The sequence below is a fragment of the Oncorhynchus mykiss genome, chromosome 6, assembly GCF_013265735.2.
Source record: "Oncorhynchus mykiss isolate Arlee chromosome 6, USDA_OmykA_1.1, whole genome shotgun sequence".
In the NCBI taxonomy this organism is placed as follows: Eukaryota; Metazoa; Chordata; class Actinopteri; order Salmoniformes; family Salmonidae; genus Oncorhynchus; species Oncorhynchus mykiss.
The window spans coordinates 74,509,132-74,536,886 of record NC_048570.1 but is presented as its reverse complement, the minus strand read 5'-3'; the positions used below and the strand labels follow the sequence as shown (position 1 = coordinate 74,536,886).

Genomic DNA, 27,755 nt, shown 5'->3' with positions numbered 1-27,755 from the left:
GTGAGTACAACCTTGTGGTCAAACCAGTGATGTGGAAGCAAAAAATATCTCCCTAACAAAATGCGGCCAAGTTGCAGTTTGCAGGAAACAGATATCGAGAGAAGAATACCTAATGGTATGGTCCTTCACTACTGATACATCATTAACTCTTTTTTTTACCATTTGAATGAAATGCCTGATCTTGTTAAATGTTCTCTAAGGCAGTATCAATTCTGATGATTTTCACCACCTTTGCATGCATTCATCTCAAAGCTGCCAGCACTAAGCTTAATTAAAAATGTAAAAAGAGAAACAGAGGCAAACTTTTTACATCATCCCAGCACAGCACAGGCTATATTGTAGCTTCCTCAGGTTGTGGCTACTTAGAACCATCTGGTGGACAACCTGTGAAAATGCATCCTCAGTACCCCAACATACAAATAATATGTGAACACAAATCTGGCACAAACATGAAGAGTAGCCACATGTCCATTTAATAAACTAAAACACTATACATTTGCTGCAGCTTCATAGAAGTGTGACTTGGAGAACTTTAACAATTACTATACACATTCCCACGCATGATCTTGTAACAAACGTCCCCCCCCCAAAACAAAATTGTAGCTGTGGTCTGTGGGATAGGCATAACAAATAAGTGTGCTTTCAAGATTCCTACAAAAGTAGTGCATGTGGCACATTTTGCCCCCTTGTATTTTCTATATAAAAAAATGGATGAAGTGGTCTTTATTACAACAACAGGTCAACAGAAATTGAAATGGAAGTGTTGAAAAAATGAAGCCCTTTAAAAAATTGAATATTTTCTATGCAGTGTCACATTTAATGTTTATCAGTCATTAATTCTCAAGCTTGATCTCAGTATACAGAACAGTGTCAACTGTCAAAGTACTTGTGGTGTCACATGCTTCATCTGCCTTGCTGAAATTCCTTTATGATAAAGGATAACGTTTATTATTCCAGTTTACACACCAATTCCTAAAAAAACAAAATCCTGATTAAATCTGTAATGATATGATCAAACAAAAGTGGTTTAGTTCCTCTATCATGACATATGAGATTAGCCACTATCCCATTGCTAGCTACCACGAGGACACTTCCCCAAAACTATTACTGTAAGTCCTTAAGAAAATTACTAATTAGCTGTGCGAAAACATGGCCTGTTTTCTGGCAAATGTTTTGTAACAATATGACCATAAATCACTTAAAAATAAATATGTCTGGGCTGGAATGTCACAATACAAGATCATCATTTCCCAGGGAAATATTTCTGAAAGTAGCACTTTTAGATGACAAAAAAAATCTCCTGTAAGACTTCTCACCTCAGCATCCTTAGGTCTCTGGCATCACATGCATGAACAGGCATTCCTCTCAAAGCTGACAACAGCAGCAGCCTCAAGGAGCCCAACTACTAAGCTAAAATACGTGTTTTGGATGCTTTATAAAGATACATTGTGTTGTTCTATTCTCACATCATAACATGTTATGTAGATACCTGCAGTATCTGTAGTTGGCACCTGCAGTGAGATGGCATACATTTACAAAAACAGGCTACATACACTTGTAATACGTGAGAAAGCTCATTGCGTGACATTGTTGAGCAACACAGCATTATTGAGCAACATTATCAGAGATAAACAAAAAAATATAAACTCATAGTCCTACCAACTAGAACACAATTGGCAACAGATGCCATTGATTCACTGTATTACATGTACTGTATGCACTACAGACAAGACAGTACTTCCAAGTCATAAAAGTTGCAAAGTTGTAACCCAAACAATTCAGATCAATCCTCATCGACTACCCATGAAAATAAACATGTGCAAACACACCAATAATTGGATTTAGAATAATAAAAAAATAATGAAATACAGTTTAAGAAAGCAGTCAGCCTCATTACCCTTGGAGCCAAACCTAAATCTAACTCATTCACAAAAGCTCCCTAAAACACAATGTCTGCACTCCATACTAAGACCATACTAAAATGCACCGAGTGTTTGCAAAAATCGCTAACCGTTTGCAAACATAATTCAGACATCCTGGCCAGTATGTGACCTAACAGGTCTGTAATTACAGATCTGTTTACACAACCACAGAACGTCTCACACAAATCCGAGTCTGGCTCAAGCGCATTTGAAGATCCACTTTCAAAATGTTTGCAAAAAAATAATATCCGAGTCTTATCTACCGCGGCCCATCTGTTTAGCTGCACATCCAAGGCTTGTGTTCGGAATTTAAATGGCATATTGCCTATACAAATGAAATACAAACCCAATCCTATCAGAAAGTGAATTAAATGGTACAATGGCTACTACTAGGAAAACTATCTTTACATTTTTTTTTCTTGACAAATGCTGTAATACTCAGTGTAAACTAAATGGTACTGCTTGGCAAATGACATGTTTACAAAACCTGAAGCAAGAACACAGTCACGGCAGCAAAGGTAGAGCCTGTGTACCTTTCTACTGTGTATAGCTCCTTAACAGATACATATGCATACCCTTGTAAACTATTATAAGACTGTATGTGGCCTTATCTGACAGGTGTCAAACAGATATGATTTCATATGAGAAGTGTAAAAGACAGAGAAACTATGTTTGTGTGGTAACACAAATACACTGAAACAAAAGTGTTGAGCACCACTTTACATCTTTCATTGCAGTGTTGTTAGAAATATAGCCCAGATGCAGCTTTAGAAAATAAATGCATTCAAACAAATCCAAAACATCTTCCCTATTTATCAAAAACAGACAAATTCTTAAACATTTTCTTTTTAGATAGAGAAAAGAGGACAAACAAATGTGTTTGTTCCGAGTTGATACCAGTGCTAGCTAAATACAGATTTCAATTGAAATTCGCTACAACCAATGTTGACCAAAAAGTGGCATTTAAGAAAAACACACCAATTGAATTTAGTGAGAATAAGGGCATTTCAAATAAATATCTCCAATTCAGATCATAGGGCTTTTCCCAGAGAGGCGAGAGAAATTGAGCTCTGCTGTGGGGCACTGGGTCAGCCAGGTCCTGTGGTCTCCAGTCCACACAATCTACAGTAGGAAACAGGAAGTATGTCTCAGGCCCAGGGCTGGTCACACGGTCAGGGTTCATAGATACCACTATGAGTCAGTCTCTTAGTCAGCTCTCTGTAAACATAACATACTCAAGACTGGCTGATAGAGGGCAATGCACACACATAGCCCTTATCACAAAGCCCAACGGGACAGGAAGCCCTCCTCTTGGAGCTTTACCCTTCTCCCGTGGCACGCAATACACTCCCAGGGGTCAACCGGGAGCAAAGGAAAAACATATACCAACCAGCAATACAATTAAGTGCCAATTCTGAAATCCCCCCACAACCTTTTTTCAGTAACTGTACACATCACCCTCTAAGAAGGCCTTCTGTATTTCACTAGAATGACAACACAAACCTGTGCACAGCCAGGGCTGGTAGGTTGTGGCAGGTCCTGCTATGTAGAGTGTAAAGGAATAACGAATTTGCAGCCGAAGGGTGAATGGTAGTTGATGCCCACTTCCTGGAACACCTGCTTCGGCACCCCGATGTCACACAGGTAGACCCTAGCCTCCCCACCATCCAGAGGCAGGGGCAGGCCCAAAGACAGGGTCCACTTGGCCTCCACGGCCTGCTTCTTGCCACTCACTGGAGGGTCAATGCTGAGCACCGGAGCCCTGTTCTGGTTGGCCCAGTCCGCAGCCGCCAGGTACCAGGTCTTGTCCCTCAGGAAGCCATTCTCATGGCAGTCCAGACAGTTGATGACCAGGTCCACTGGGCTGACTGGCAGGTCTGGGAGGAGAGAGAGGGACAGAGATCAGGGTTTGAACTGAAAGCTTCTGAGTAGCTAGACCTCCAGCAGAGGGCAACATCGTTTCAGTGTACTGCTGTTAAAAGCAGACAAGCAGCACAGATTTGAGTGTTTAGCTAATTGTGCCTTGTGTGTCTAACTATACTGAATGGAAATATAAATGCAACATGTAAAGTGTTGGTCCCATGTTTCATGAGCTGAAAAAAAAGATCCCAGAAATGTTCCATACGCAAAAAAAGCTTATTTTTAAATTTTGAGCACACATTTGTTTACATCCCCGTTAGATTGCATTTCTCCTTTGCCAAGAAAATCCATCCACCTGACAGGTGTGGCATATCAAGAAGCTTATTAAACAGCATGATCATTACACAGCTGCACCTTGTGCTTGGGGACAATAAAAGGCCACTAAAATGTTGTCACACAACACAATGCCACAGATGTCAAGTTGAGGGAATGTGCAATTGGCATGCTCACTGCAGGAATGTCCACCAGAGCTGTTAACAGAGAATGTAATGTTAATATCTCTACTATAAACTGCCTAAAATATGTTTTAGAGAATCTGGCATGTGGACAAGTGGTTTGCTGATGTCAACGTTGTAAACAGAATGCCTCATGGTGGCGGTGGATTTATGGTATGGGCAGACATAAGCTACGGACAACGAACACAACAGCATTTTTTCGATGGCAATTGTAATGTCCAGAGTTACCGTGACGAGATACTGAGTCCCATTGTCGTGCCATTCATCCGCCGCCATCACCTCATGTTTCAGCATGGTAATGCACAGTCCCATGTCCCAAGGCTCTGTACACAATTCCTGGAAGCTGAAAATGCCCCACTTCTTCCATGGCCTGCATACTCAGACAGGTCACCCATGTTTGGGATGCTCCGGACCAGTCATATGAAATCCATAGATTAGGGCCTTATGAAGTTATTTCAATGAACTGATTTACTTATATAAACTGAAAAATCTTTAAAATTGTTGCATGTTGTATTTATATTTTTGTTCAGTATACAGAGGGAAGTGTCTACTCTAGATTAGAACACAATGGTATTTTTATACAGCTCATGCCAACAAAAGAATACACTACCAGGAAGTGGATTCACCATCCTCACTATCTACAATCCATTTACCTTTCCATCTACAGTCTCATCACATCTAATGATTTCAAAAGCTGACAATATCTGTGAACAGAGAACAAATCTGTTAGTCAGGATAAGTCGGTACCTTTGATGCTGGCCACCTGCTTGCCGCTGGTCTTGCTGTAGAGGGCGAGCTCGTTGGTAATGGACTCCTGCATCTTGACGAAGTTGGGAAGGAAGAGGATGACCTCCACCTCGTGGTTGGCCAGGTGGCGTCCACAGCTGATGCCCTGGGCCCCCTGGACATGGGGGCCACACAGCAGGGCCACCGTGGGACGCTGGTGATTATTCTTAGGTGTCAGCCTGGGGACATCCAAGAGACATATGTGATTTGTTTGTTGTCTTATTTTGATTTATCATCAATACAAATAGTACAAGCCAAGGCCTGGGATATGTGATTACTGGTGGATTAGACAAACTTTGTCTTCATTGAGATAATTAATTGTGCAGAATACAACCATGACTGATCTGAACATCATGATCTGCAGTTTCCACACACTGCAAACAAATGAGCATTATCATCACCTCAGGACTGCATGGGTAATAAACTGGTTGTTGTGCAAGGGTTTCCCTTTCTTATAAAAACACAACTCTTCAACTATAGCATAAAAACCAGAGGAAGCCTTTATCTGCAATCATTGTAATCAAGGTCAGTGGAGCATTGTGTCCTATGTCGACCATAAACACCTCACGCTTTCAATTGGCTGTTACACCTTTCCATGCAAAGTATTAGCTTTCTGTCATGATTAACTGCTAAAGCCACTGTCTATTCGTCATAAATATGGAGTTTGCATTGACTCCTTCACACGCATAAAGAGAAAAGCCTAAAGTAGAGGGGAAATGGAAGCTTCACAGCCTGTCAGACATTCTTGACTTAACAGGGAGAATGATTTGTAAATACACTAGATGACAAATAGGGGGGCGCTGTTTTGAAGCCACCGCACTTCCATTTTGGTGCTCCCCAACCATTGTAAGTAATAAAAAAAATGGAAAGTCTTTGCAACTCTGTCTAGAAGGCCAGCATCCCCGAGTCGCCTCTTCACTGTTGATGTTGAGACTGGTGTTTTGAGGGTACTATTTTTGCTTTGGGTACTCAACTAGTCTAAAGGCAGCTAGTTTTATTGCTTCTTTAATCAGAACAACAGTTTTCAGCTGTGCTAACAATTGCAAAGGGTTTTCTAATGATCAATTAGCCTTTTAAAATTATAAACTTGGATTAGCTAACACAGGAGTGATGGTTGCTGATAAATGGGCCTCTGTACGCCAATGTAGTATTCCATAAAAAATCATAGTCATTTACAACATTAACAATGTCTACACTGTATTTCTGAACAATTTGATGCTATTTTAATGGACAAAAAAAAAGTGCTTTTCTTTCAAAAACAAGGACATTTCTAAGTGACCCCACACTTTTGAATATCCAGGAAAACAGAAGTTAAGTAAATAATTCTAAAACCATTCCAAAAATACAATAATGATGCCAATTTGCTAGATAAAGAATGCACAAATATTGTTTCTCACGCAAGTTTATTGTTGCCCACACAAACATCCCTTATTTATATATGTTGGGTTGTAGGCCCAACTCTTTCAACAACATTTCTGAGTACTCCATAGGTTTTCATACTTCCCGGGAATGACTAATTCTGACTAAACGGATAGCTGAGGTCCTTCACTGCTCAAAGCTGTGCTAACTGCATCCTGTGTCGCATGTCGACGTCTCCTCGAAGCTGTAGCAGGTCATCCGTTGTTGGTGGTGGCACTTCAGGGAGTCTTGGATCATCTGATCTCAGTATCATTCCCCTTGGTAGCCCCAATCGAGAGCCCAGTGTTCTCAACACTGCTCTCTGAAGTTCTGGGCTGTAGTCCTGTGCAGTTTTCAATGTGTAGACACTCTACCTTCAAGACTTGTTATTGTAGAGTCTCCTTTAGCTGAATGATAGAATAATATTTGGTGAGTATTTTGTCTATGGATTTTCATTACCATCAGTACAGAACTGTAGCGTGCAACTACAGGCTACAAAACTCTAGATCCTCTTTACTCCACACACAAAAACACATACAATGCCCTCCCTTCAGCAAATCAGACCATCACTCTATCCTCCTGCTTCCTGCTTAAAATATTTTTTGCAAGACCTGCCACATCCAAGAGCGTCAGAGCCGGTGTAGTAGGATTCGATTTTCGTCCTGTATTGACAATTTGCCTGTTTGATGATTCGCCAGAGGGCATAGAGGGATTTCTTATAAACTTCAGGGTTAGTGTACCGCTCCTGGAAAGCGGCAGCTCTAGCCTTTAGCTCAATGCGGATGTTGCCTGTAATCCTTGGCTTCTAGCTGGGATATGTATGTACAGTCACTGTGGGGACGACATCATCAATGCACTTAATGAAGCCGGTGACTGATGTGGTAAACTCCTCAATGTCATCGGATGAGTCCCGGAACCTATTCCAGTCCACAGTGCTGGCGAAACAGTCCTGTAGCTTAGCATCCGCTTAATCTGTGCACTTTTGTACTAAGCGGCCTCTGTGCACTGGTACTTCGTGTTTGAGTTCTTGCTTGTCAGCAGGAATCAGGAGGATAGAGTTATGATCAGATTTGACAAATGGAAGGCGAGGAAGAGCTTTGTATGTGTCTTGGTGTCTGGAGTAAATGGTGATTTTGAGTTTTGCGCCTGTAGTTGCACATGTGATTGGTAGAAATTAGGTAAGATGGCAACTCCTATCCTCGGGGGCCTGATTGGTTTCACACTTTCCTACAGGCCTATAATAATCACACCTGATTCAACAAATTGTATTCTAAAATAAGGACCATGATTAGTTGATTATTGGAGTCAGTTGAGTCAGCTGGGGTTGGGGCAAAAGTGTGTCACCAATCAAGCCCCTGAGGACTGGAGTTGTCCAACCCTGACATAGATAGACAACCAATAAAACATTCCCCATCAATCCCCATTTGGAATATGATTTTACCATTTGACAACTATGAAAGAATTGCCTTTGATAACTATCAATCTTAGATATTCAGAGTAAATACATTAATTGGAGAAGTAGGCTATTAGACAGAATGAGGACTTAATGTTTCCAGTCATTTCATATAATTTCATGTTACAGTCTTATACACTCAATACATGTGTATATTTTGGGCTGTCTGTTTACATCTCAGCCAGACAGCTCAAACGGCGAATATCATAGTAACATCTCTATACAGTAGGATAATGTTGGGCTAGAATGTCATCAATAATCAAAGTAAATCCTGTGCAGTTCATTTTCCTAAACAGCTTAGCTAGATAGATGCATAGCATTAAAATATGTTACTTTGTTATTACTGTTCTTAGCTAGCTAGGGGAAACAAAATGATGGAACAGACATGGTCAAAAATATTTTGCTAAAGCCTATGCTTACCGATCTGATTCTGCTCCAATACTCAACAATGGTGGGGCTGGAAACAGGCTTGCTAGGTGTTGATGTCGATTTATTCCTTTCATGACTGAAATTATATTTCAGGTTCAAAGATATTTTTGAGAGCTTTGACGTCAAGCAATGAAGTCCAGTTCAGATACAACAGCCAACAGGAGACAAAACTAGCTAGTTTAAGAATGTTGTGTTGTACAACAGCTGACTAAAGACGGGGCATTCCGATCAAGAAGAAGAGACGTGCAGTTGACACCGTTTCGTCAGTGAATCTTGGAAAATCCAGCCGACGACATGACAGGTTCTAAAACTAGACCCTTCAGATCAAACAAACCGTTGCATTGTGTCTCATCTTGTGTATTTCAAATTAACTTTATGATCATGGCTATTCCTTGCCAGTAGAGTAGTGTGTGAAATAGCTAGCTAGCTAATATCACAGCGTGACTTTCAGACCACAGAAATATAACACAAGGTCAAGTGACGTCAAACACATAAATTAGGTAGCTAGTTAGGACTTATTAGTGAAGCTAAATGTTATATTCAAATCAAATAAAAACAGCAATGTCAAAGTCAGCAAATAAGCTGCACACGCTAATACAAACTATTGGATGTGTGGCTTGACAACAATCAAAACAAGCAAACCAAAATAAACACTTGCATACATATTTACAACTAAATATCAAAAACCATCATTTCACTTTATATCTAGAAAGATGTATTATCTACCTAACAATGTCTTACATTTTCAGCAGAAAAAATGCAAACTGTGTCAGTTTTGAATCCCTTCAACTCTCATTGTTCTCTCCACTGAGTGAACGCAAATCCGAGGTTTACTCTAGTCTTGGCCCCGGCTCTATCATTTTCCCTTTTCTCCTTCAGGCAGGCTAAAGGTGCAATATTGTTATGATTGCATCACATTGTATGACCACTAGCGATTAACTCAAGCTTTTGAAAAAGCTCCATTCATTCCTATGGAGGACTGCTTCTTCTGAGAACTGCCAATATGTCCGACCGGTGGCTTCAAAACCTCTCATCGGCCAATACATAGCATCCGCAATCCAGAGTTTCATTGATCAGTGCCTTACAGGGAGGTTAATTGCCCGTTTAAAACACCTTACTACAGTATATCACCACGGCAACAATACAAGAAACAATTAAAAATTGACAAAAATAGAAGGACAAAGGCATGTTCGTATAACCTTGGGTCGTGTTCATTAGGGCACACCGTAGCAAAACACCTTGGAACTGAAAACAAAACGAACACTTCTTATCGGGCAAGTTCCGATATTGTAGTACGGTACCTCCCCATTTCGAACCGTTTTCTTTAGTTTCGTGCCTATTGAACACAACTCTGGTATCAATGAAGCCTGTTGCATGTGATGTTACCCCAGTAGAGGAAGCCCACCCAGCCACTCACCGGTTGGGGCCCCCCAGTAGAGTGAGGGCCATCTGGCTGGCACACACACCAGTCATCTCCAGCCTCCGCTCCAAAGACAGGCCATGCCGCTCCGCTGAGGCCAGAAGACACTTGTGAAGCTCGTAGGACACACTGGGGACAACCAGGCCAGAGTCTAAAGTCAGAGGAGCGAGAGAGACAACAGGGGAAAATAAACATGTATTAGTTGTTATTGTGCCAGATAATAATATATGTAGCTATGAGAAGAGTAGAGATTGGAATTTTAAAAAGTTCCAGATTTCCCCCAAAAATATATGGAAATGGTACTAAAAATAGAACTGTATAGAATCCTCATAATCAGTGTGACTAGACATTATCAAAAGGAACTACAAGGCCTAATTCACCAACAGCATGAACTTTCACGATGAGGACAAACACACACACAGGAACTCCTCAAGGAGTAGGAGTTCATGAATAAGCAGAACATCCCCTCACGCGAGGAGCCAGTTCCCTTGGGAAAGCTTCTTCCCTTGACCTGATCTCTTTCCAATCACGGAAGGAAGATTCCCTTCTTCCCCTTTCATTTGTCACTGTTGTCTGCCGCAACAACAAAGAGAGTGTCATATTTTGTAAAGGGCTGCCAAACATGAGGATGCGAACTGAACTGCCTCTCCTAGCTATCCCCTGCGGTCTTCTGGAGAGGCTGGGTTCACACGCTTCAGCTCATCCCTGCTGAGCTCCCTCAGCATCCCCATAACCAGAGCTTTGGGCTGAGAAAGACACCGGCGGCAGCCCCCCGGGCCCACACACACTACCGCCACACCTCACATAGGACTCCACCAAAACATAAGGGTACCATGACAAAGGGGAAAATTGATAACAGATGGTTAAGGTGTACTGGTTGGTACACCCATGTGCCAATGAAGATGGCTAATGTTTGTGGGAGTGTTGCAGCTTGACTTCTTGAATGAATACTCAGTTCCAGGACCACCCACACACACACACACATTCAAGGTTTTTCTTTATTTTTACTATTTTCTACATTGTATAATAATAGTGGAGATAAACACTATGAATTAGAAAATATTTCTAAAAACCTGTTTTTGCTTTGTCATTGTGGGATATTGTGTGTAGAGTGATAAGGGGGGAAAAATATTTTATCCGTTTTAGAATAACGTAACAAAATGTGGGAAAAAATCAAGGGGTTTGAATACTTTCCAAATGCACTGTATGTGTGTATGTATGTACAGTTGAAGTCGGAAGTTTACATACACCTTAGCCAAATACATTTAAACTCAGTTTCTCACAATTCCTGACATTTAATCCTAGTAAAAACACCCTGTCTTATGTCATTTAGGATCAGCACTTTATTTTAAGAATGTGAAATGTCAGAATAATAGTAGAGAGAATGATTAATTTCAGCTTTTACTTCTTTCATCACATTCCCAGTGGGTCAGAATTTTACATACACTCAATTAGTATTTGGTAACATTGCCTTTAAATTGTTTAACTTGGGTCAAACGTTTCAGGTAGCCTTCCACAAGCTTCCCACAACAAGTTGGGTGAATTTTGGCCCATTCCTTCTGACAGAGCTGGTGTAACTGAGTCAGGTTTGTAGGCCTCCTTGCTCACACATGCTTTTTCAGTTCTGCCCACAACTGTTCTATAGGATTGAGGTCAGGGCTTTGTGATGGCCACTCCAATACCTTGACTTTATTGTCCTGATACCATCTATTTTGTGAAGTGCACCAGTCCCTCCTGCAGCAAAGCACCCCCACAACATGATGCTCCCACCCCTGTTCTTCCCGGTTGGGATGGTTTTCTTCAGCTTGTAAGCCTCCTCCTTTTTCCTCATAACGATGGTCATTATGGCCAAACAGTTCTATTTTTGTTTCATCAGACCAGAGGACATTTCTCAAAAAGTACTATATCTGTCCCCATCTGCAGTTGTAAACCATAGTCTGGCTTTTTTATGGTGGTTTTGGAGCAGTGGTTTCTTCCTTGCTGAGCGACCTTTCAGGTTATGTCGATATAGGACTCGTTTTACTTTGCTGTTCTGGGATTGATTTGCACTTTCCCACCAAAGTACGTTCATCTCTAGGAGACAGAATGCGTCTCCTTCCTGAGCGGTATGATGGCTGTGAGGTCCCATGGTGTTTATACTTGCGTACTATTGTTTGTACAGATGAACGTAGTACCTTCAGGCATTTGGAAATTTCTCCCAAGGATGAACCGGACTTGTGGAGGTCTACAATTTTTTTCTGTGGTCTTGGCCGATTTAATTTGATTTTCCCATGATGTCAAGCAAAGAGGCACTGAGTTTGAAGGTAGGCCTTGAAATACATCCACAGGTACACCTCCAACTGACTCAAATTATGTCAATTAGCCTATCAGAAGCTTCTAAAGCCGTGACATAATTTTCTGGAATTTCCCAAGCTGTTTAAAGGCACAGCCAACTTATTGTATGTAAACTTCTGACCCACTGGAATTGTGATACAGTCAATTATAAATGAAATAATCTGTCTGTAAACAATTGTTGGAAAAATTACTTGTGTCATGCAAAGTAGATGTCCTAATCGGCTTGCCAAAACTACAGTTTGTTCACAATAAATGTATGGAGTGGTTGAAAAACAAGTTTTAATGACTCCAATGTAAGTGTATGTAAACTTCCGACTTCAACTGTATATCTATCTATCTATCTCTCTACTGCTCAGGTCTGTGTGTCAACACAGTAGATGATATCTAGGAAAGACCAGCCCAGGGAACATGGTTCCTAGATACTGCCACAACCATGTCATTATTCTGGTAGCTGCTCACGGAACCCTTTAAAAGAGCCCTGTGCTAATCTCTACCTATAGCCCATGGCACATTAGTCTAGAGAGGAACACTAGCTGGAGGGGCTGCACGGCTCAATATCCCTTTGATAGTGAAGCAGGTAAGACCTTAACGGCCTGTTCCAAAGCGCTGGCCTGGCATTTGAGTGCTCAGCGTGGCCTCCCTGCTCATGTATTATGTGCATGCAGGCACGTATGCAGCTATCAGAAACACACAGGCATATCACTCAAGGCAGAACACATGCAATGTGACATGCAAACACACACCTGCAAACAGCAGATAGACGGATGTCGTGCCTGGGTGAAATGAACCTTATCTCTTCCCTCTCCGTATCTCCACATCCCTCCCACTGTTCCAGTACAAGGACAGGTAATATGTTACAGTTGGGTTGTTACAGTTGGGTGAGAGAAACCCAGTCTACTCTGCTGCACCGTTCCTCAGACAATCACGTGAGCGATAAGCACACAGCAAAGTTAACTGCTCCTTGTCATGCAACCTGCCACTGAGGAGAGGGAAAGGGAGAGGTGGGAGTTGCACTATGATCTAATTGCTTTTTGACCATCCCGCCAGCTATGTGTGTTTGTAAGGAATTCCCCTGCTACAGCCCCCCACCCCGATCCTGTGTACTCTCACACTCACACACCCACTCCACTACACGCAATGCTCAACCTGCTCAACTGGGTAGCCAGGAGCACGCAGCGGCAGTAAAATAAACTGAGCTGGAAGCAATCCTTCAAGCATGACAACGAGAACGTTGAAGCTGAAATCAATACACACATGCAGGCAGGAAGCGGGTCATGGGTGATTAGGGCTGGCGCTGAGAGAGGGAGGGGAGAGAGAGAGAGAACAAGGAGTGAGGTTGCACAGTTTCACAAGGCTCCTCCAGACTACAGGCCTGTTACTGCTGCAGTACCAAGGGGCTGCGAGCCTCTAACACTCCAGACACTCCATAACCTCAGCCCTCATAACTATGATTAATGCAGGTCAATTGATTAGAAAGTTCCATTTGAGGACCTCCCGAGTGGTGCAGCGTTCTACGGCACTGCATCCCTGGCTGCGCGGTTTGGCGTGTCATGTTTCGGAGGACGTACGACTCGACCTTCGCCTCTCCCGAGCCCGTTGGGGAGTTGCAGCGATGAGACAAGATTGAATTTGGGGAGAAAGAGGGAGCACAAAAATGTTCTCATGTCACCAGACCAAGGGAATCAATAGCTGTGAATAACACTTGTCCTCAGCTCTCACGCCCTCTCCTGTCACTCTCTCCACCAAAGGTAGTTAACAGAGCAGTGCTTTGATTTGTTCTGTGGCTTTAGTATGTTTACAGTGAAGAGATTTGAGTACATGTGTAGCAGTGGAGGCTGCTGAGGGGAGGAAGGCTCATAATAATGGCTGGAACGGAGCAAACTGAATGTGTTTGATGTTGTTGATACCTTTCCACTTTTTCCATTCCAGCCATTACCACGTGCCCGTCCTCCCCAATTAAGGTGCCAACGTGTAGATGAGGAGTGGTTTAACACACATAGCAATTAGCAAAGGACAGCAGACAGACAATATGTTATCCCAACGCCAAACATTTGTTTTCCTAGCCCCTTTTCTGTTGTTGATTTAAATGTTTACAGTGGATAGGAATGGATTCAGGTGAGAGCAGCCTGGAGTAGGGTAAGGGTTTGTTCCACATGTAGTGTGGTTGCATCCCAAATGGCACCTTATTCCCTATGGGCCCTTAGCAAAAGTAGTGCACTATATAGGGAATAGGGTGCCATTTGAGTGGTAACCTGTGTGTGACTATGAGAGGTGCTGTTTATGTAAAGCTCAGAGCGGTCTGATAATTACAAGGTACAGAGGATGGGGCTTAGCATGACAGAATTCAGGCAGAGGTAGCAGACCTGCCCAGCCCGTTCGGTAAAAAGAGAAAAGCGTCCACATTCAGCTCCCAGTTCTCAGCACCAGGGACAAGGCTTTTAATGGCCGCCTGGCCCGCATTGTCATCATAGTCACCGCACTGCTGTCGCCATGATAACTCTGGCTGGCGGCCATGTTAGGCTACTTACATAACCCTTTCTAAGAACTGTTGCACATTTCACATACCTGTATGGTCGGTACAGTATGTACTGTAGTGGGCTATTTGAGACTAGGGCTCACATTCATGTAGTGAGTCATTTCATGTAGTGATTTAAGTTATCCAGTGAGGTGTATCAGTGTAGTGTCTTTGTCTGGGAGTATTTAGTCAGCTGCTAACAGAAGCACAACACTCCTATCTCCATGGGTGCACAGAATGCATTCTATGATTCTCTCTCGGAGGACCTGAGCCCTAGGACCATGCCTCAGGACTACCAGACATGATGACTCCTTGCTGTCCCCAGTCCACCTGACCGTGCTGCTGCTCCAGTTTCAACTGTTCTGCCTGTGATTATTATTATTTGACCATGCTGGTCATTTATGAACATTTGAACATCTTGGCCATGTTCTGTTATAATCTCCACCCGGCACAGCCAGAAGAGGACTGGCCACCCCACATAGCCTGGTTCCTCTAGGTTTCTTCCTAGGTTTTGGCCTTTCTAGGGAGTTTTTCCTAGCCCCCGTGCTTCTACACCTGCATTGCTTGCTGTTTGGGGTTTTAGGCTGGGTTTCTGTACAGCACTTTGAGATATCAGCTGATGTACGAAGGGCTATATAAATACATTTGATTTGATATGACTAATAGCGATGGTATTGGCATCGCTATCCTTTTTCCCTAATGAGAGAGCGAGCATGTGTGTGAGTGTGCTTGTGTTCCACTAAGACCTATATGACTTTATGCCAACACCAGAAACCAGATTTGACTGGCACTGATCCCCTATCCCTACAGCGTAGTGATTGGTCCAGCGGAGCCAGAGTGATAGGTATTGCTCTTCTTGTCACACCTTGGAATCCAGGCCAGGGGCCTAGCATAGTGTGCCATTCACTTATATCCTGTATGAAACCAATTATATAACACCCTTATAAAGAGTGGGACTGCATGGTGGGGCAGTGAGCTCAAAGCTCAAAAGTCACCTGCTGCCTCAATCAAAAGAGTAACCAAAGTTGGAGCCGAGCCAGCACAGCACATTGCAGAAGTGGGAGGTGGCCCTCTCTGGCCAATAGGAGACAGTCAAACCCACACCCAGCAAAGAGTTTCAGTGTTGCTTCACAGAAGCACAAGAGGTAGGCCTACATTAGACCAGCACTGTCACTGAGAACGTATACTATTTCTGTCTAAAGTCAATACTGACATGGAGGGGGAATTCAACTAGTTTCCAAAGTAAACACTACAATCATTATCACCGGTCCGCAAGACACGCATGCAACAGAAAACATCCTGAGGGTAGAACTTGTTGTGTCGGTCATCAATTCTTCTCATTTTCAAGAGTCAAAAAATATATATTTTTAATGGTAAATCCCCATTCTCTGGTTGAATGGGTCACCAATCTAGATGTTTTCCCATCTTTGAGCTACATTAAAAACATTCTAGTATCTTAAAGGAGAGAAAAACAAACAAGAGACTGTATGGACAGAGAAGAATAGCTCATTAGAGTTGTGTGTGTGTGTGTGTGTGTACGGTGGGTGTGTCACTCCGTAGGGAGAAGCCAGCAGTGATTACTGAGAGGGAGAGGCTCAGCCTCTTCACCACACGCTGCACACGGGCTGGGCTGTGACCGGAACCTATATCTCTCCCCCATCACATCGCCAGCCCGATGGTCTTAACTGAGAATACCGACACTGTTGCGTCCGATTACTGGGTATTTATTTTTCTTGCTTGTTGGTTTAAGGTCTATTTTAGAGCTGTACACAATGTCCTGTCTCTCCACTAGTCTGGCTCGCTTAGCCAAACCCATGGGTCTACTGTAGCCTCAATAGATCCAGCGGCTGGGGTGAGAGACACTCAGGGCCTAAGGGCACTGGCAGACAGGCCTCTGGAAGTGAATGTGTGATGACAGATGTGAATGGAGAGTGTTCTATCTGTCTAACCCTCAGGGCAGCAGGTTTCTAGATGTGGATGTGTGATATATATGTGAATGGAGGGCTCTCTCTCTCTCTCTCTCTCTCTGAATGGAGCGTGTTGTGTTCGCTCTCTCTCTCGCTCTCTCTCTCTCTCTCTCTCTCTGAATGGAGCGTGTTGTGTTCGCTCTCTCTCTCGCTCTCTCTCTCTCTCTCTCTCTCTCTCTGAATGGAGCGTGTTGTGTTCGCTCTCTCTCTTACCAGTGCAGTACTCTTTGCCCCCGTGCTGTGGGACCGTGATCTGCCGGTAGACGACTGGTTTGACCTCCAGGATGTTCTCATCGTGACGGTAACGTGTGGGTGTACCACGTTCGCCACCGGGCGTACCACGGGAACGTGCCCCATTGCAATCTGTGCCGTCAATCTGCGAGAACACGGCTGCCTTGTCGAACAGTGCCAGGTTTGCCTCAAAGTCAAAGTCTGTGTCCAGACCCTCATCCATGTCAGCACCAAAACACTCGTCGTCCCTGAGCCTCATCTGCCCTCCACCTCCTCCGTTCTTCACTCCATTCTTCTTCGGCGTGGCCTGGTTTGGCCCTCGGTTACTAGATGATGATGGAGGACCTGAAGAAGATAAATCAAGACATTAGAAGGACTATTTATTCCGATTTCTTTTTACAGTATATATTTTTATCTAACCTTTATTTAACTAGGCAAGTCAGTTAAGAACAAATTCTTATTTACAATGACGGCCTACCAGGGAACAGTGGGTTAACTGCCTTGTTCAGGAGCAGAACGACAGATGTTTACCTTGTCAGCTCAGGGATTCGATGTAGCAACCTTTCGGTTACTGGCCCAATGCTCTAACCACTAGGCTACCTGCCGCCCCTATAGCCTGACTAGCTAAAATCCCAGTTAAGAGAGTAATATTTCTGACTGGAGTCCATTAATCTCTGTCAGGACTCCAGTCTGTTTTCTAATGTGTCCTCAATACTGATCTTATCCTATGGCTGTATCAGGAGCTACAGTTATATAACAAGCAACATCAATAGCACATTAATAATACAGGCTAGTAGTTTTCTACCAACACACAATCCTCAACACACAACGTTTAGATACATGCATGGCGCACTAACAAATCAAAAAGAACCTACTGGAAAAAAAATAACTGGAAAAACCGGGTGTTCAACCCTAACTGTGATGAGGTCTCACGCTAACCTAGAGAGAGAGAGAGAGAGAGAGGCACAGCCGCACGCAAGTGTCACACTGACAGCTAGGTACTTTAGGCTCTCACGCAAGATACACACCAAGACTCTCAGTCAAGTCACGTACACACTACTGTTGTCACAATGGCATTGTCACCCGATCACACCGACTGATCTGAGACCTGCTACTATATCAATGTATTTTTGACAATGGAGGGGAGTGAGGGACTGCTTAAAAAAAACATCTGTTCATATGTGTGCATTAGCTTTTCAACATAGGCAAACATTTTACAATGAGACCACACAGAGTATAATTACCTACAGGTCTATTGTAAATCTCAGTGAATCAGATGCCTGAATGCACTGGGCAACGCTCCAAGTCAAGCAGAGAATAATGAACACCAAGTTAGTACTAGTGTCTGATAGAATTGATGTGAAAATGTGGAGAGGTGTAAGAATCTTAGGTTCAATAAAGGCTGAGATATTTGAACAAAACATGAACTTGAGCCATGTGAAAAATCATTGACTGAAACTTCACAGTGAACTACATTTCAAAGACTGATTAAACATGACCCATATTTAAGTTACACACATTACAAGCAAATGTTTCTTACAGAAAAATATGACACCAGTGAGTGAGATGGAGTGACTGGATAACTTATTTGTATTGCTTTTAATCCTTTTTAAATGAATATCTTATTAACACTTTGTTCTAGCTAGCTATTCTATGACACCAGTGAGTGAGATGGAGTGACTGGATAACTTATTTGTATTGCTTTTAATCCTTTTTAAATGAATATCTTATTAACACTTTGTTCTAGCTGCTGTTCTAGCTAGCTATTTGTGTAGGTAGCTATCAAGTAAACTCAATGTTAGTTAGTTAGCTACACAGGAGCTAAACTGGAGTGAACAACAGCGTGCTGTGACAGCGTGTGAGGCTTGTCAACATGTTGCTGTGTTGTGTGGAGGGAAATGTGTTCACATGCAAGGTAAGACTGACAGAAGGAAAATAATGTCAGTCAGCCGCAACAACTCCCTCTGTGTGTGTGTGACACAGTCCAATTTGTTTTATTTTACCTTTATTTAACTAGGCTAGTCAGTTAAGAACAAATTCTTATTTTCAATGACGGCCTAGGAACAGTGCTGCCTTGTTCAGGGGCAGAACGACAGATTTTTACCTTGTCAGCTCGGGGATTCGATCTTGCAACCTTTCGGTTACTAGTCCAACGCTCTAACCACTAGGCGACCTGCCACCCCAATCAAGAACAGGAAGGAAGAGCTTTACTGTACACTTAATGTATGTACCAGGGGCACAGGAAAACCAAAGGGCTAAGCTGATAGCATGTATAGGAACATTTTTATATGCAAAAAATAAATTTAAAAAGCTATTTTCCCCTCCAATTATACTCTTAACAAGGTATGTTTGGATCCAAGATAATCCACTCGATTTGCATAGGACTATGCATCCTTCATTTCATTCCTACATTCCCATCCTAAATCTCCCAGCAAGATTAATGTCAGATAATTACAAATCATTTGCACAGCCCATGATCTTGTATAAGTAGTCCGTAACCCCACCTCCCTTTCTTTCTATGGCCCCCTGCTAAGGGGCTGGTTAGGGGCATGGCATTGCGTGTGAAAGGGTCAGCCCAACCCCTGCCACTCAGCACTTTGGTCTCATGCAATTTGTGCATTAGCTCCCTTGGCTGTTGGCCCAAGAATCTGGAGATTAAAATAAAAAATCCAAAAGGTAAACAGTGCTTCCACAATTGATATGGCCTGGCCCCTTCCAAGCGCACTGCCACTGGGACAACATGGCTTCCTGTGGGGGGGGGGGTGGGGCAGAAGGGCACTAAGGCACGTAAGCCAGGCCTTGCATAACCTCTTTAGGAGCAGACACAGCGAGGGGGGAATGTTTATTGATCTTAGTCACACACGTATTGTAAAGAGGAACTTTGGTACAAGCCTTTAGCACGCTATGGGAATGTGGGGAAGTCACAGCATTGCAAACAGTGCCTGGCTGCTTCCGAGCTCAGTAAGTAGTAACCTGGTGACACCATAGACTAGAGGAAAGGACACCGGTTCACCAGACAGACAGAAATAAACTAGACTGATTAAGCAGACTACTACGTAGTAGTTATTTTAAAAGGGTTACTGCTTTATGGGTTGTGGTTATTATACCTGGCAGAAATGATTAAAAAAGTATTCTCATAGTACATCAGAGGTTAATAATTTACTAAAATGTGCCAAAACACTGCAGGGATTTGTGTCTGATAAACAGAAATAACAGAGCAGAGACCAAACAAAAGAAACAGAAGCCCTTAATGTATGAATATGCCAGTCAGGTAAAACATAGTGTAACCTTTCCCTTCCTATCCACAGAGCCTAGGTATCTCTCAGAAAAGACAAGTGCATAAATGTTACTATGATCAAAAAGAGAAAAAAATGCCAGGTGAAGCAATGTGTTGGCTTGGCTTCAATGACTGCTGACAAGCTGTGCAGATCCTAGAGATTAGGGAGTGGATTTACATGTGACACTGATACTTGTAGTTTCACATTTCCTCCTGTCACTGAATAAGGAAAAAGATCAACAATGAGAACTTTCTGCTCTATAATCACAGTCAGATAGCGGGAAATACGTTTATGGCTGTGCTTAAACTGTCTTATGTAAACATGTCATAATTGAGAAATAGCCTCGTTCCCAATGTGACAATGTGTTGAGTGTACTTTCTAAATGGGACTAACTGTTACGGTTGGCACCAAATTCATTGGGTTAACACATGAAGGGGCTAAATATAGTGTGGGTCAAATGTATTAGCCTACATCTAGCACTCATAAGCAACAGAGGCAGAGATAAAAATGCATGTAGTCATTGAGTGTGATGGTTAAATAAAAAGGTTAAATAAATGGTGTAAGATTCTAATGCAATAAATAGCGCATTCAGAAAGTACTCAGACCCCTTAACTTTTCCCAATTTTTGTTATGTTACTAGGGCTGTGGCGGTCACCAAATTTCATCAACCAATGATTGTCAAGCCAATAACTGGTCAGTCTCATGCTAATTGACCATTAATTAAACACATTTAGCATCTCCTGGCTTCCACACACAGCCTACAAGCCACCAATGCAGACCTTTGGAACATCTATATTACAAAAAGTATAATGCATTCATGTAATATAGCCTACACCGTCACAATGAATCTATTATTTATTTTAGACAGGTCTAAAGAAACATGATATGAAGAAAATGTAGTCAGAATAGCACACTCCGAGTTGTCCTTATGTTAGGCCTTGATCTGGCTATGCCAAATAGCCGTGGGCTACACTAGTTTGTTTAGCAACAAGATTTGCTTAGAAATCTGTGGCATTATTTTATAGTATGAAGAATACAATTGATACAAGCCAACAAGGAGTAGGCATAACGAACAGCAAAAGCACGAGCCTATGTCAATCTACTATCCCCCATAGTACAAATGTCAACCTATTCTATTCTGTGTGAGAAATAAATATGGTAAGCGAGTCTATAGGCCTAGCATACAGAAAGCTGATGGGATCCTCCTCTTTTAAGTAGAGGCCATCACTCTGTTTTCTCACGCAATTGCATAGCCTTTCAAAATGTTGCGCAACATGAGCTCAAGGCCTCTAATGAAGTGTTTGATTAGATTTTCGAATACATTTGCATTGATGCCAGAGTGATTAGAGGGACAATAATGTGCAGAGTACCAGGTAGTTAGCAAGTTTGGTAGGCTACTAATGACCATCAGCAGCATTAGAGCTTGGAGAAGCCTAATTACCATGACTCGTGAACGTCGGTGTGACGGTAATACGGTCACCGCAACAGCCCAGCCCATATGTTACAGCCTGATTCTAAAATGTATTACATTAATTACATTTTTCATCAATCTATACACAATACCCCATAATGACAAAGCAAAAAATATTTTTTGCACATTTATTATAAATAAAAAAACTGAAATATACCATTTACATAAGTATTCAGACCCTTTACTCACCGATTACACCGATTACCGATTACAGCCTCATGTCTTCTTGGGGATGACGCTACAAGCGTCAATCTCTGCAGATCCTCTAAAGCTCGGTCAGGTTGGATGGGGAGCGTTGCTGCACAGCTATTTTCAGGTCTCTCCAGAGATGTTTGATCGGGTTCAAGTCCAGGCTCTGGCTGAGCCACTCAAGAACATTCAGAGACTTGTCCAGAAGACACTCCTGCATTGTCTTGGCTGTGTGCTTAGGGTCGTTGGAAGGTGAACCTTTACCCCAGTCTGAGTGCTCTGGAGCAGGTTTTCTTCAAGGATTTGTCTGCACTTTGCTCTGTTCATCTTTTCCTCAATCCTGACTAGTCTCCCAGTTACTGACGCGGAAAAACATGCTTCACCGTAGGGATGGTGCCAGGTTTCCTCTAGAAGTGACGATTGACATTCAGGCCAAAGAGTTCACTCTTGGTTTCTTCAGGTCAGAGAGTTTTGTTTCTCATGGTCTGAGTCCTTCAGGTGCCTTTTGGCAAACTCCAAGTGGGCTGTCATGTGCCTTTTACTGAGGAGTGGCTTCCGTCTGGCCACTCTACCATAAAGGCCTGATTGGTGGAGTGCTGCAGAGATGGTTGTCCTTCTGGAAGTTTCTCCCATCTCCACAGAGGAACTCTGGAGCTCTATCAGAATGACCATCGGGCTCTTGGTCACCTCCCTGACCAAGGCCCTTCTCCCCCGATTGCTCAGTTTAGAAGGGGGGAAGATCAATGGAAACAGGATGCACCGGAGCTTAATTTCGAGTCTCATAGCAAAGGGTCTGAATAGTTAAAAAAGGTATCTGTTTTTTTAGCTTTAATACATTTGCAAAAATTTCTAAAAACCTGTTTTTGCTTTGGCATTATGGGGTATTGTGTGTAGATTGATGAGGGAAAAATGAATTTAATCAATTTTATAATAAGGCTGTAACGTAACAAAATGTGTAAAAAGGGGTCTGAATAATTTCCGATTGCACTGTACATAAGAAGGCAGGCTGTGGCCATTGTAGAACACACTGAAGAAACCCATGGCCTATTCAAATGCACTCAGTCAGACAGCACTCTTTGTAGCTTCTGGAGAACTGCTGATAGAAGATGGTGTTCCACTACCACTGTATAAAAAGTCGCCCAGCCCAATTGTTGTTACCTGAAGGGATGTTGCATCGGGGCCTTGCAACCAGTTTAAAAAATAAAACTCCCAAACTAGTCCTCTCATCTCACCTTTGCGTAAAATGGTAATAGGAGCGGTGGTGGAATGGGTGTTGTTGGCAGGGTAACCACCTCTGCTATTCTGACCACTCTGCCCTGAAGATTTGACAACTGGATCAGACAAGACCCCCTGTCCAGCACTGGCTCTGCTGACACCACTTTGAGTTTGGATATCCAGGAACTTGAGCTCTTTGATGTCCATAGCACTGCACAGAATGTAAACATTGACATGTTAGACATGTTAACAGTAGATTGCTTAAAACAAATAAGTAGGCCCCTATGTATTGTGAAATAACTAGAGCAATGCACAGAATGTAACTAGTATGTACAGTGGGCAAAAAAGTATTTAGTCAGCCACCAATTGTGCAAGTTCTTCCACTTAAAAAGATGAGAGAGGCCTGTAATTTTCATCATAGGTACACTTCAACTATGACAGACAAAATTAGAAAAAAAATCCAGAAAATCACATTGTAGGATATTTAATGAATTTATTTGCAAATTATGGTGGAAAATAAGTATTTGGTCAATAGCAAAAGTTTATCTCAATACTTTGTTATATACCCTTTGTTGGCAATGACAGAGGTCAAACGTTTTCTGTAAGTCTTCACAAGGTTTTCACACACTGTTGCTGGTATTTTGGCCCATTCCTCCATGCAGATCTCCTCTAGAGCAGTGATGTTTTGGGGCTGTTGCTAGGGAACACAGACTTTCAACTTCCTCCAAAGATTTTCTATGGGGTTGAGATCTGGAGACTGGCTAGGCCACTCCAGGACCTTAAAATGCTTCTTACGAAGCCACTCCTTCGTTGCCCGGGCGGTGTGTTTGGGATCATTGTCATGCTGAAAGACCCAGCCACGTTTCATCTTCAATGCCCTTGCTGATGGAAGGAGGTTTTCACTCAAAATCTCACGATACATGGCCCCATTCCTTCTTTCCTTTACACGGAACAGTCGTCCTGGTCCCTTTGCAGAAAAACAGCCCCAAAGCATGATGTTTCCACCCCCATGCTTCACAGTAGGTATAGTGTTCTTTGGATGCAACTCAGCATTCTTTGTCCTCCAAACACGACGAGTTGAGTTTTTACAAAAAATATATATTTTGGTTTCATCTGACAATATGACATTCTCCCAATCTTCTTCTGGATCATCCAAATGCTCTCTAGCAAACTTTAGACGGGCCTGGACATGTACTGGCTTAAGCAGGAGGACACGTCTGGCACTGCAGGATTTGAGTCCCTGGCGGCGTAGTGTGTTACTGATGGTAGGCTTTGTTACTTTGGTCCTAGCTCTCTGCAGGTCATTCACTAGGTCCCCCCGTGTGGTTCTGGTATTTTTGCTCATCGTTCTTGTGATAATTTGGACCCCACGGGGTGAGATCTTGCGTGGAGCCCCAGATCGAGGGAGATTATCAGTGGTCTTGTATGTCTTCCATTTCCTAATAATTGCTCCCACAGTTGATTTCTTCAAACCAAGCTGCTTACCTATTGCAGATTCAGTCTTCCCAGCCTGGTGCAGGTCTACTATTTTGTTTCTGGTGTCCTTTGACAGCTCTTTGGTCTTGGCCATAGTGGAGTGTGACTGTTTGAGGTTGTGGCAGGTGTCTTTTATACTGATAACAACTTCAAACAGGTGCCATTAATACAGGTAACGAGTGGAGGACAGAGGAGCCCCTTAAAGAAGTTACAAGTCTGTGAGAGCCAGAAATCTTGCTTGTTTGTAGGTGACCAAATACTTATTTTCCACCATAATTTGCAAATAAATTCATTAAAAATCCTACAATGTGATTTTCTGGATTTTTTTCTCTCATTTTGTCTGTCATAGTTTAAGTGTACCTATGATTAGTTGATGATGTACCTATGACAATTACAGGCCTCTCTGATATTTTTAAATGGGAAAACTTGCACAATTGGTGGCTGACTAAATACTTTTTTGCCCCACTGTATGTAGCCTGAGTCTCAGATCTGTTTGTGCCGTCTTGCCAAATACCAACTCCTATGTCATTGTCACCGCAAATTATTTCCTGAAATCTGTGACGCAGGCTAATCTTTCTGTACTTCACCATGTGAAAGCCTTACCTGAAGGTGACCTCAGGGACAGGGCATCTGACCCCATTGTGGAAAGGTTGTCTGAGAGAGATGGTCTGACTAGTCTGGTCCACAGATGACACTTCTCCCTGGTACATGCCCAGGGTTGGTCCACAGTTTATTGACACCAGACTACCCAACCAGTCTGCAGCCATTCTCTCTGGATCTAGGCATATATGGAAGACAGAGAAGAACTTCACAAATACGTCAAAGCTTTCTGATCAATGGGATATTTGTCAGATCTAGGAAGTCTAGGAAGAAGAACTAAATCAATCTTATTTTTTCAGGTTAGAAAAATACCACTCTAAAAATAATACAACAATTAAATATTAATGGTCTCATCACAGATGATCCCAAATTAATCTCTAACTTCAGTTGCAACTTCTACAGGAATTTATATAGTTCTAAGTATTGAGGTTTCTTCAACTTTTTTCTTTGACTCTCTGGGGGATGTGAAATCAATTGGGGAGGCTGAGAGGTAACAGTGTGATGACCCTATTATAGTTGAAGAGATCATTTATTCTATTGAACACATTCAAAATAAAAAGTATCCTGGGATTGATGGTATATCTGCTGAGTTTTACAAAACTTTTTCTCAACAGTTGGCCCCATTTCTGTTTGAGGTCTTTTCTGAAAGCATTACAAATAAGTATCTCTCCCAGTTTGACTCCAGGTCCAATTACATTAATACCTAAGCCCAAGAAAGACTTGCTTCTACTCAATAATTGGCGTTCAATCTGTCTGCCCAATAATGACTACAAAATATTAGCCTCTATTTTTTCAAAAAGAATGAAGGAAGTATTGGACTCAATTATAGAAGAGACCCAATCTGGCTTCATGAGGAATAGACATATCTAATAATATCCGACTATTCTGATTTAATCTTCGAAGATCGTTTTATTGTCGTCTTAGACTTTTATAAAGCCTTTGATATAGTGGAACATGAGTTTCTATTTCTCTCCCTTGAGAAATTTTGTTTTGGGGAATTATTGATGTACTATTAAAACTCTTTATATGAATGGGAATAGTTCGATTCAATTAAAGCATGGCACTTCTCCTAGATTTGATTTGAAAAGAAGAATTAGGCAAGGTTGCCCAATTTCACCTTACCTCTTTCCTGCTTGCAACCCAACTTCTTACAAGTTCTGTTAAACCAGCAATATAAAAGGGATCTATTGCTGACAGATATATTATCATAAGTCAACTTGCAGATGACACAACCCTCTTTTTGAAAGATGCTGACCAGATTCCTAGAGCAGTCGATGTGATAAATATATTTTCCAAAGCATCTGGTCTTTGCCTAAACCTTAATAAGTGTAAATTGTTTGCTGTTAAAGACTGTGTGATACCCTCTATATGCAATATTCCAGTCAAGGAAAAAGTAACATACCTTGGGATTACCATATCTAAGGATCAACAGGAAATATGCTCATTAAATGTTATACCTATTATTGAAAAAGAAGAAGTTGAACCATTGGTTGCAGAGAGATTTATCCTTGAAAGGTTGAGTATTGCTTTCTAAAGCTGAAGGTATCTCCAGGCTTACTTATGCAGCCCAGTCCCTACATCTTGACAACAAAATAGGTAAAGCGGTTGACCAGGTGCTTTTCAACTTCATCTGGAAAAATCGTACACATTATATTAGGAAATCTGTCGTTATGAACTCATATGAATATGGTGGTCTCAATTTTTTAGATGTTACTACTTTTGAATAATACTTTTCAGGTACATTGGGCTAAGCATTTTTTTAATAATCCAACTAATGGTGTAAAAAAGTCTAAGGACTTAGTTACAGGTCTAAAATATGAGTTCCATTGGCTATACAATTGGCTAACAGCGGGGTTAACCACAGCCCTTTGTAAATGACTACTAGCTACCTAACGTAAACTGGCTACTCACTCATCACTTACCTACTCTGGCAATTACGTCGTTAGCTAGCTAGCTAGGAAACAAGCTGGCAGTGTAGCTGTCAAATAGCCTAGTTAGCTATCACTGTGTTAAATCGGTATCTAGCTAGGTAACCAAATAACGCAACTAGCTAGCTGTTCCATTCGAAAAGATGGCTAGCTAACGCTACCTAGCTAACTAAATAGCTAGCTACTGCCAAATTGTTGTGAACGCTAACGTTAACGAGATAACGTTAGCGTAGCTAAATCAGAGATCATGGCTAACGTCGGTTATTAATATATCCATCCTCTCCACTCTTTTGTTATTCATTAAACGCTGTCAGGTAAAATTGAAAATTATATACCTTGTTTTTGTGTATGATAGTTTTTTGTGATGAATTTGCGAGTTTGCTAACAACACTTTCTGAACTCGAAGAATCTGTGTTGTTTCCTGGTCACAACGTCACTTCCTTCGCTTTCCCCACCTGCGTTCATTGATTGTTTATGCAAGGGGGCACCAATGGGGCCACATGTTGCTGCAAAGGTGTATTAAGGTAAATGCAATTATGATAAAAAGTGAAGGCATTATTTACAATGCCAACAAAGGTTGTTTTAAATCATTGCACCAATGGCAAGTTTATAGCTTATTTACTCATGAAAACGTGCTCAGTTTGTGTGCTGATTGTTTTTGTAGTAGAAGTCCAAGTCTTGTACACAGGTAAGTGATGATATCCAACCCTATCTTATCTAGCTAGTAGTGTTACAGATGTACTCTTCGATCAGCCAAATACCGATGTC

At 42.1% G+C, this 27,755-nt stretch overlaps 1 protein-coding gene across 2 annotated transcripts; it reads right to left on the bottom strand.

Annotated features, from left to right (window-relative positions):
* Positions 1-450: 450 nt before the first annotated feature.
* LOC110526571 (enhancer of mRNA-decapping protein 3) lies at positions 451-27,440 on the bottom strand. 2 transcript variants are annotated; one of them, XM_036980962.1, is made up of 8 exons: positions 27,323-27,440; positions 25,063-25,237; positions 23,001-23,194; positions 16,813-17,175; positions 9,781-9,934; positions 5,045-5,262; positions 3,426-3,799; positions 451-3,044 (listed from the first exon to the last, which is right to left on the bottom strand). In XM_036980962.1, exons 2-7 carry the CDS (start codon positions 25,224-25,226, stop codon positions 3,465-3,467), a joined length of 1,428 nt encoding a protein of 475 aa, XP_036836857.1. In that variant the 5' UTR covers positions 25,227-25,237; positions 27,323-27,440; the 3' UTR covers positions 451-3,044; positions 3,426-3,464. The 2 variants fall into 2 exon arrangements, with proteins under 2 accessions (XP_036836857.1, XP_036836856.1); XM_036980961.1 differs by having other exon boundaries at positions 451-3,799.
* Positions 27,441-27,755: the final 315 nt, after the last annotated feature.